Below are 11,054 nucleotides of genomic sequence, written 5' to 3' on the forward strand. Positions count from 1 at the left end.
AATATCAAGGAAACATACACATATAAAATTATGAGAATAGACAGATATCAAAGTGCTCACAGTAATTATCTCTGAGTAGTAGATTATGGGTGTTAAGTATTTTGTGTTTTAAGCTTGTCTATTTTCTAAATATTATTGATAAGCATGCCCTATTTTTTTTTTCAGGGAAAAAAAAAAGACTAATAGCACCAGAAGACTTTCTTGTAGAAAAAGAAATAAGTGTAGTTACTGTTCCCAGCAAGCCTCAAATGACACCAGAATATATACGCCCTTAGATGGGTGGGAAAATGGAGGTACCATCTCCCCATGACAACCTGTGCTAGGAATTTGAATTAATTCTCTTTCTGGTATGGATTATACTGCCAATTCTTTGCCCCTGGAACAGGAAAAAAACCTCACGCTGTGACAGGATTCTCATTGTACCTTCGCTGTTCTCAGTGAAATGTCCCAAATACAAGCAAGTGGGAGAAGTTTTCCAGCAGAGAAGATAGTGCGAAGGACTGTCTGGTTGGAGGGTGGAGCTCAGAGCAGATGTTCATGGACCTGAGATTTGGGAGGCATCATCTTCTTGGTGCTGCCTGGAATAAGCCACTTGCTATCCAGATCTTTCCCTTGTAAGGGGTTTGGTAAAATCTACTCTGTGCCAAAATGACTCAGTGGAAGCTGTTTTGAGTGAAAAATCTGGCTTTCCTGGGAAAGTTGGAGCATCATTGAGCGAGCCAATGACACCAGAAGCCAAGTCGAGGAAAGTGGGCAGATAAGGAGCTGGCTTCAGAAGTTAGGAGGCCTGTGTTTTACTCTTCTGTTTACTGTGGATTTTCCAACAGTCCAGTGCTGATCCCTTCTAAATGTGAATAATAATGTCTGCCGGTCTACTCCAGAGTTTTCAGAGAATAAAGCCAAAGGACAGATGATAAAAACTATTTTTACCAGGAATCCTTAAGACATAGTCTGCTTGACCTTTCCATTTCTGGACTTGAGGTAAACCGCTTCCAAGAACACAGTGATTGGGACAGGAGACACGTTGTATAGTGCAGTGACCTCAGTGATCTCAAACATATCAGTCATGAATTAAATGTCATTGAAAAATCACTTTTGGACTATTTCAGTTCTGGGGTATTTAGTTAGACTGTCCACTCCACAAACTCTAAAGAACAATTTATTTGGTTGAGGCCTAGTACAAATGTCCTCCAGAGGACCCGTCAGGTTTAGAGTTTCCCCTCTTGCTACCATTTTACTGCTTCCCACAGTGGTGGCCTTGATATTTCACTTGAATCACCTTCTCAAGGTTCATCTCCTCTGCTTAGTACGTTAATTAGTTCCTGATGTGTAAATGTGCCATAATTTTTGTATCCCTTCCTCTGTTGAGGGATATCTAGGTTGTTTCCAGATTCTGGCTACTCCAAATAAAGCTGCTATGAACATAGTTGAGCAAATGTCTTTATTAAATGGTGGGGCATCTTTTGGGTTTATTCCCAGGAGTGCTATAGCTGGATCTTGAGGTAGTTCTATTCCCAATTTTCTGAGAAAGTGCTAGATTGATTTCCAAAGTGGTTGTACAAGTTTGCACTCCCACTAGCAATTGAGGAGGGTTCCCCTTTCTCAATATCCCCTCCAGGATGTGCTGTCACTTGAGTTTTTTATCTTAGCCATTCTGCTGGGTGTAAGATGGAATATCAGAGTCTTTAGACAGCTCAGTCTCCATGTGGGTTCCCAAGTAAGGGGAGCAGGGGCTGCCTCTGTCGTGAATTTGGTTGCCTGCTTGCCCTTGCTGATACAGCCTTGCCAGGCCACAGAGGAAGAGGATCCAGGCAGTCCTGTTGAGACTTGATAAGCTATGAGCAGATGCAGAGGAAGAGAACTCCCCCTTTCAGTGGACTAGAGGAAGGGGATAGGGGAAAAGAAGGAGGAAGGGTGGGACTGGGAGAAGTTGGAGGAGGCTTCAATCAGGATATATAATGAATAAATTGTAAAAGAAAAAGAAATACCAAAAAATAAAATAAAATAATAAAAATTTTAAGTACAAAAAAAAAATTAGTTCCTGATGCTTCAGCAGGACACAATATTGTTTTCATGGAAACCTTCTTTGTGTTTAGTTGGGCTTTTTTTTTTTTTTAGTTGAAAAAAAAAAGTTTAGACAAAATATTCTGATCATGCTTTCCCCTCTCCTGACTCCTCCAAGATCCTTCTACCTCCCAAACCACCCAATTCCACACCCTTTCTTTTTCTCTCTCTTTAAAAAACAAACAGGAATCTCTTCGCCCTCCACACACAACACATACATACATACACAAAATTCCAAGGCAGAATACAAGCAAAAGGCCAAAAAAAAAAAAATCCTAAAGAAAGAAATATAAGACAAAAAAGTCTACAAAAATACTATTGGGTTAGTTTGTGTTGGCCATCTTTACCCAGTGAGCCTCCATTGGAGACTTACTTTTCCCTTGTGAGTAGGTTCCAATTGCTGACAGTTTCTTGCTTAGGGGTGGAGAAACAGGTCTACTTTCCCTTCTTAATGTTGGGACCCCATCTGGCTTGAACCATACAGGCCCTGTGGATACTGTCGCAGTCTCTGTTAGTTCGTATTTGCATCAGTCTCGCTGTATCTGGCTAACACTGCTTCCTTGGTGTTACCCACCACATCTGGCTTTTACAGTCTTTCCAACTCCTCTTCACATAGGGCTCTGACCCCTAAGAGGAAGGTTTGATGAAGACATCCCGTTTAGGACTGAGTGTTCCAAAAATCTGTCAGCTCTGTACATTGTCCAAGTTGTGGGTCTGTGTGTCAGTTACCATCTGATGCAAGTAGAAGCATCCCTGATGATGAATGTGCAAGCCACTGATCTATGGGTACAGAAGAATGTCACTAGAAGTTCTTGCATTGCTCTATTTCTTTAGCAAAACAATAGTATTTGTTTTTCCCCTGGGCCTATGGCCTATCCAGTTTCACGTTCTTGGCCATCATAGCTATGTCTAGAACATGGGTTCTAGACAATGTCAAGGCATGAGCTCTATCTTATGGAGTAGGCCTTAAATTCAGAGTGATTGGTTACTTTCATAACATCTGTGCCACTATTATATCAGCATATCTTGTAGGCAGGTCACTAATGTAGGTCACAGGGTTCATAGCTGGGTTGAGAATTATCTTTCTCCTTTGGTAACATGCAGAGGACCTTCTAGTACCGTGAATACTTGTCAGTGGGGGCGAGGCCTCTAGTTAGCTACCAGGTCAATTTCTCTGTTCAATGAGATATGCAAGAGTTATTTTCATCTACAGGGCCTTGTCATCAGTTTGTAGAGAGCAACTGATAGCTTTGGCCGCAGCCTGAGATGTTTGGGGATTGTTCATGAGGCCCTTCTGGCCAGTGACTCAAGTAGATGTAACCTAGGCCTGGCACTGGAGGTTTTCCTTGATGGCATAGATGTCCAGTCTCCCCCATTATTTGGCGACTCCATTTATATATTTTATATATTTTTATCTTTAGTTTCAGGTTTCCATATGGTCCCTCAAATGGACCTTAATGATAGTTGTCCCTCCCCATATTTCTCCCTTTTCCCCTTTTTCCCCTCCCTCTCCCAGTTTAACCCTCTAACTCCAGTCTCGCCCTTCTCTCTTCATAGCAATATATTCTGCAAATACATCAGTTCCCGGTGTTCCAACAAGACCCAATATTGCCTTCATGGAAGCCCTGACCTTCTTAACAATAGGCTTCACTGCTGGTTAGGTTCTGACTTGAATAACAGGTCATTCATGGTCTTCTCCTAGCCCCTTTCTTGAGTACATGAACTATACTAGCTCATTACAATATACCAAAGAGATTCTAGACCCTGGCATAGAACAGGACCTGGCAGCCCATAAACACTCAGGATACAGAGCTAGAGCGGAGGGGAAACACTTCAGAAAGCATGAAAGTATCTAGGCCAGGCATCTTATTCCTCAGGGGAGAAACCAAAACTAACCCTATTTAGGTACTTAACCCTCACCAGTGGCTTGTTGTTGGTGAGATTAGAGCCAAAATAGAACTCTCAGGTCTCCTGACTGGAAGGCAGCTGTCACTCCATAGATGATGGGGACTGAATTATAGAATCTTGGAGAAATACTAACATTTCACACAAGTGGGAGGTGTCAGCATTGGATACAAAGGCTTACTGGGAGGATGAACTCACTGAATGTGGGGAAAATATTATCATCCACAACCCTATATGCCCATTTTATGAGTGTCCCCATGTGCCAGGTGCCAGTCTCTCCCACAAGTTGCCTCATTGTCATTGTCTGCTCAAAAAGGCCACCTGATCACAGAGGACTGACTTCTCTCCCTTTTTCCCTTCTAGGCTAATGGAGGTTGGCAGGATGCTACTACCCCTTCATCAGTGACCTCCCCTACAGAAGGCCCTGGCAGTGTTCACTCTGATACCTCCAACTGATCTCCCAGCAATCGCATCCCGGCTGACCCTGTGCCGCAGTTGGGGCAGGGGCAGGAGGGAGGGTTTCTCTCCCAACGCTGAAGCGGTCAGACTGGAGGTCGAAGCAATCAGCAAACACAATAAGAGTCTCCTTCTCTTCTCTTCTTTGGGATGCTATGTCAGCCAATCTGGACACTTCTTTATACTCTCTTCCCTTTTTTTCTGGGTAGAAGCCACCCTCCCCTGCCCCCTGCTGTCAGACTGATTTCTGTCATCTTCCCTGGCCCCTGTTCTCTGTTCTAGATGCCCCAAGTTCCTGCCCTCTATTATATCACTGAAGGATATTTTCCACAATTAGAGGAATTTAAAAAGGAAAAGCAAATTACAAAGAAAACAATAAACGTATTTGTATGTTTTCATGCTGGTGGTTTGAGGAGCCAAATTTACCTCACTCGGAGCCCTCATCCCTATGCTGACAGGCAATCCTTCTGTCTCTCTTGTTACTCTCACTACCTCTTAGCAGGAATACACCACACTGCCCTACTCATTCCAGGCCACTCTTTCCATTTCCCCCTTCTTTCTGGGAACAACCCTGATTTCTTCCTCTTCTTTCTGGCCCCCGGTGTTTGTTGGGGACTGCCATAACTGGGCTTCTCAAGGTGCCACATGTCCCTGAGTAATTCTATCAGGTTGAGTCCGAAGCAGGAAGCCAGGCGGGGGAGGCCGCAAGAAACAGCAAAGGCAGAATTCCTACCAGCTCTCTCATCCAATTAGAGACAGCTCTTGGTCTCAGAGACAGTCTGTGGAGACCATTCAGCCATTCAGTGTTCGGAACCTCATGCAAGCCAGGTCTGAGAGAGCCATCCTGATGAGTGTGTCTGTAAAGAGTGAAGGCATATCATCCTGAAAGGTTTCACTGTCCCTTCATAGACGTGCACGCACATTCATAACGCACAGGTGGGCACACACTCACAACCTTACAGCCTCACTCGGAAGGATGATACTAGCCCTTCATCACTCTTCCCAACAGAAGACCCTGGCAGCGTTCACTCTGACACCTCCCTCCCAAATGATCTCCCAGCAACAGCATCCTGTGCAGATGCACACAATAGCAATCATCCCGCTCTACCTGGTGAGCCTGAGAGAGAAGCAATGTGTGCCTGGGGCTTCTAGGACCCACCAACCCGTACTGGCCACAGTAGAATGCAGGGTGTGCAGGTCAGATTTCAAGTGTAAGCTGTCTTCATCCCTCCCACCTCTGGAGCGCTCAGGGAGCCATACGCAGGAATTCCAATGTGTATGGATCCTGGCTTCTTTCTCTGGAGAAGAGAGTGGGATAGGTGTGTGGATAATTTTTACTAGTTAATTCAAAGAATCATAGAAGACATAAGAATCATACATAGGGTGATAGTTTTTGTTGGCTATTGTTGAAATGGTCACTGTGATCAATGCACCATGGGGTTGACAGAAAATAACATTTGCTGGAAAGGTAGTCTAGCTTTGGAGTTGAGCTTAACTTCTCCAGTCTGCCAGACATAATGAGGGCAGTTCTGCCAGTGGATTAAGTGGTATGTGGTCAGATGTCTTTGGGGCCTCCTGCACTTCATCTGTAAAATGGGAATGGTGGTTGGCTCGCCAAGGGGCTTGTAAGAGCCCCAAGAAACTGGCTCTGTTTATACATGTAACCTCCAAGTCTGATGGTCAGGGAAAGCAATGTGCCTTTGATGAACATTCCATGCTAGGTCAGAACAGTACATGGTTTTCTTGTTCCAGTGTTTGCTTGTTATCAGTACCTTGTTGTCATCACCACAATGACAGAGCGCTGTTCCAGGAGCTTCCTGCTCTGATTTGGTTTTGGTCTGTTTGTCTTCTTGGGATAGAGAAGAGATTCTAAACTAGAGGAGTAGAACCTGGTTTTATTAGTTTCTACTTGAATCCAATATGTGGCCTTGCAAGTCCTTGTCCCAATCACAGCTACTTCAGGGACTTCCAGGCAAAAAGTACAAGAGCTCGAGGGCTTAGAAAGCAGCCCACAGGGTCATACACATTCCACATGGTGTTGCAGTAATGCACATGTTCTTCATGTGTGTTAGGAGGAGTAGGACATGCAAGCCGGGAAATCTGAGATGAGAATTTGAAGATGATGCGGAAAGTAATTGTCTGACAAATGGACATATGTCTAGCTGACTAGAAAGACTATCCATTAACCTTGTGCCATGCTCAGAACAGGGTGTCTAGAAGGGACAACATCACAAGACTGTAGAGTGACGAGAGCCAGGGGTCTTTGTTTTTGTGGCCGGAATGCAGCGAAACTACTCAGAGACATGGTTGGATCACATCATTTAACATGGAGCAAAGCGTAAGAGTTACGGAAGGGTTCTCCTGGAAACAAGTAACTCCAGATCTGGACTGAACGCAAGGGGATGAGTGGAGCGTGTCAAAGTGGCGCTGCTCTCACACAGGCTGCTTCTCTCCAGGCAGACCCAGCACCTCACTTCACCTTTAGGTCCAACACTGAGCCTGTAGCCTGTCTCCGTGCCCACTGTCACCCTCCAACAGGGCAGCCACCAGAACTCTGTGGCCAAGCAAGGCTAGGAAAAGCTGGCAGCCTCGGGCTAGGAGTGGAAAGAGTAAGCCTCTAGAAACTCAACTCCCTAGGAATTCCTGTCAGCTAAATCCCTCAGAGCCCCTAAAAAAAGTGCCCCGGGATTTCTTCATGGTCTCCCGTACAAGGGGGAGTGCTCCATTTTCCACAACAGCAGTTTTCTCTGAGAAATGGTAGCAGACCTTGGGTTTGCCACTGTGTACACTTTTAATCGCCCCCCTCCTCCTCCTCCTGTTCCTGCTGGAGAATGGGCTCCTGGGTATCAGGAGCCCATTGAGCCCACTGGCACCTTCTTTCTACTTCTTTCCCTGTGGTAGTGGTACCGTATTATTATTATTTTGGTTGCCTTTTTTCACACCTACCTTCACCTCTTTCTTCTTCCTTTTTGATTTTTCTGCCCAGAAAAACCTGACTTCGATACCAAAAAAAGATGAAACTACAGAAACTCAAATTTAAAAAGAAAAAAACTTAGAAAAAAAAGCAAAAAAAAAAAAACCTCAACAAGTCTTTCAGCTTTATTAACATTTTCCATTGTTTCTTGCGACTTGTGTCTCGTTCTTTGTAGTACCTGATGATGAACATTTGATAATGAATGTTCTTGTATATTCAGATAAAGAAAAAAAAAAACCAAAAAAGCGGTCTGAATTTAATAGTGTTTATAATAAAAAAATTTTAAAAATGACCCTCATAGCACGCAAAACAGGAAGGGGAAGTGTCCCTCCTCTCTGTGACAATACACATCATTCCTGCATTAGTTTTTAACACCAAACTACCTATGTTCCTCATTTCCTCCATTTTTCTTTTTTATTTTCTTGCATTTGTGAATTAGTTCAAGAATGCTAGAAAAGTGTCAAGTTGTGTATATCCATTTCTTCTTTCACAATGTTTAAAAGTGACCGTAATTCATTTTGTAAACTAAAAAAAGAAAAAGGAAAAAAAAAAAAGAAAAAATAATGTTGGAATAGTGAACATAATAGCTACAACCTAACACATCATGTTTATTAATTTTGAGACCCAGAAAAATAAATTCTTTTCTTTTCTTTACTCCTGCTCTTAAAAATACAAAAAGAGAAGGAGGTTTGTTTTTGTGTTACTTTTGGTTTTGTTTCTTTGAGGGGAGGGAGTACTTATTTTCACTGTCAGGTTTGTGGGTCTTGCCAGTTTTATTTCTTAAATATGTATACGAGGTGATGTGAAAAGGGGTCGCTGGTAGAAGAGGCTGCCTCCTTGTTCTTTCTTTGTTTCAGTCGATGTCAAAAGCAATGATAAAAACCATGCCCGCATGCTCCTGCTCTCTTGCATGTGTGTGTGTGTGTGTGTGGCAGTCCTTGTAGTCCCTGTGATAATGAGGCAGGGACTTGCTTCGCTAAGACCTCACTGAGTCTGTCCAGGGGATTTCTTATGCTGGAAGGAAAGGCTTTTTTGCCTTTGTTGATTCTGAATGTCCCAATCAAGGGCTTCCTTTTTCCCGAATTAACATCAACAGTGCACAAGAATGCTTCCAACAAGACTAGAGCTTTCTCACAGCAGAACTCCACAGGTGGAGCTGCCATGATAGGAACCATTACCATGTGGAATAGATCAAAGAAGCAGTTCCTGGGTCCACCTGCTTGGGATCCAGAGTCCCTCTTGGTTTATTCACTGATGGTGCATTGGTTGGCTCTTTAAATCACAAAGCAGGCCTCATTGGAAAGCTCATCTTCGTTATAGGGAAAAAGAAAGCCATATTGTTGGACAGACATTCAGTTTTGGACATCGCTCATTCAAACACTCAGGTGTTCAGAAAGCAGACGGACTTCCAGTCAAGTACATGAAGAAGAAAAAAAAATGAGTTGTGGAACTATGCTATAGGAAGCATTTCCACCTGGAGACAGCTAAGCTCTTGTTTCTATGTCATGAGAGGCAGAAGGCAACCTTTTCACCTCACCTTTGTGGTTTCCAGCCTAGCTCAAAGCTTGCTGGAAATTTACTTTATTTTATTTTATTTGTAAACCTTTTTTTTCCTTTTCTTAAAATAAATAAAACATTGAATGTTTTCCCCTCTTTCTCTCTATTACTTCTTCCTTTTGGGGGTTTCATTTTGAAGTGTTTTCCTTTGGTTGTTGGTTTTATCCCCTCCCCCCTTCCCCTTATTATTGAGAGTATAAACCTGCAAAGCTCGGCTCTACTTTGGTTTTGAAAGTTTAAGCTTTTCTGCTTCTGTGAGAGCACAGGCTTCTGTCCCCTTCGATTCCAGCTGAACTTTTGTGTTCTCTAATGATACTAACATGATGTAGGTTTTACAGTCTCCTAATTTGTACTGGTAATGCAGATTCCAAATAAATAGTTTCTTTTGTTGCAAAAATATCTATATATACACTTGTATTTTGTGCAGATTTCTTCCCACATGCTGGCAGCTTCTCTTCCTTAAGTGGGCCTGGTTACTATGACTTGTGCTTTGAAGTATTGCCCTAATCAGCAATTTAAAATCTGGGCTACCAGCTTCACAGACATAGGGAAGGAGGGAGGGAGGAAGAGTAAAAAAAAAATCAGGTATACTGGAACAAGGAGTAACTCATTTGCTCCCTAAGTCATGACTATTTGCCCCAACGGGTTACCTTGCCTTAACTGGAACGGTCTGTCCGTAAGGGAAACTGTGATGCCAAAAAGACATTTCAATGGGGAAAAATCCAGGTCATGAATAACACTTGTGGATTCTACAAAGTATTCTAAATGTCACTCCAGCAATTAGCTCACCTGTGATCGCTTATGTCTATCATCCCATTGAAGCATTCAGCCTGCTAGTCTGTTTGTATTCCTTGGGCCTCTGGCGTAGGTGTTTTAGCATCCACACTTTAAGTCCATGCCTCTGCCTTCAACACCATGCTTGTCTTTGGAGTGGGATGGATCTGTTTCCTAGCTCCTTGACTGACAAACTGTCCCACGAAAAGCATAGTTCTAAACAAGCATTGCTTTTCCATTCTCATGCTTTATGTCTCCAAAAAGGGCAGTTGAAAGTTGAGGTAGCAATCACATACCAACCCCCACCCCAGTCATGATTCCAGTCAACGAAGACTAGACCAACAGAGAAGCAGTGGGAAGTATATTTTCTTTTCTTTTTTTTCCTATTGAACAAGCTAAGTGTCAATGACCTTGGAAGAATAAAGCTATCCAAAATGATTTTGGAAACCTTACCAGAGGCCAAATCAAAAGTCTTAGATTCTTCCTTCAAATTTAATCATGGAAACACATTTTCATGTGAAAGGCGCACTCCTACTAAGTCCTTCTGCAATTATTTGGAGACTTGGGGGTCTAATTCACCCATACAGCACATTCATTAGAATTCACTGGAGCCATACAAGACTACTGGAAGGAATACACAAAAAGATGTATAATGCCTCAACTACAAATCAGATCTGTTTCCTGCGAGGTGATAATTTAAGACATGCTCCAGCCAGGTACCTCCTCCCAAGACGGTGACCTTGTGGCTCATCACCCACACGTGTGTCATCTCCCATACTTAGCCAGAAGGAAGAAGGGGTGTGAAGGATACTTACCCATTGCTTGAAAACCTTGACCAAGACTTGATTGTAGATTTCTAAATGTAAGGATAATAGTGGAAGCCTAGAAAACTATTCCCTAGCTAGGCAGCCACTTCCTGGCAGTGACTCCACACAATGACTCTGAGCAGCCGGCTGAGGGACCAAGAGTAAAAACAAAAGTCTTAGGTCTGTGTCACTAAGTGGACACATATCAAGTGAAAATATTGCCAGCTGCCATCCTACACATGGCTGCATTATGCCTCCATGGTAAAGGTTGAGAAAGGTGCATACCAGGATATATAAGAACAACCCAATGTTGCCCTCATAGGGGAGAGGAAACAGAACTTACCTTTCCTACGAAAAGGTGAGAATGGAAAAGAGGAAACAAAACAAGCAAACCTGTTCTCCAACATCCACAAATTTATTTCTAACCTTGGACCTTAGCACTAAACCTGTGGCCACTAGGAAGAGGAAACTACTGAGAGTGACTGTAGCCTTGTCCCCACCTTCAGGAAGTCACACCT

At 43.2% G+C, this 11,054-nt stretch overlaps 1 protein-coding gene across 1 annotated transcript in view; it reads left to right on the forward strand.

Annotated features, from left to right (window-relative positions):
• Positions 1-7,321, forward strand: part of LOC129689247 (pre-B-cell leukemia transcription factor 1-like) — a 67,451-nt gene extending 60,130 nt beyond the window's left edge. The window contains exon 7 of the mRNA XM_055624370.1: positions 4,333-7,321. Within this exon, the coding sequence (XP_055480345.1) occupies positions 4,333-4,425 (93 nt within the window). The 3' untranslated portion in view covers positions 4,426-7,321. The remainder of the gene's footprint in view (positions 1-4,332) is intronic.
• The last annotated feature ends 3,733 nt before the right edge of the window (positions 7,322-11,054 follow it).

The sequence above is a fragment of the Psammomys obesus genome, unplaced genomic scaffold (assembly GCF_907164565.1).
Source record: "Psammomys obesus unplaced genomic scaffold, mPsaObe1.curated_primary_1811, whole genome shotgun sequence".
NCBI lineage: Eukaryota > Metazoa > Chordata > Mammalia > Rodentia > Muridae > Psammomys > Psammomys obesus.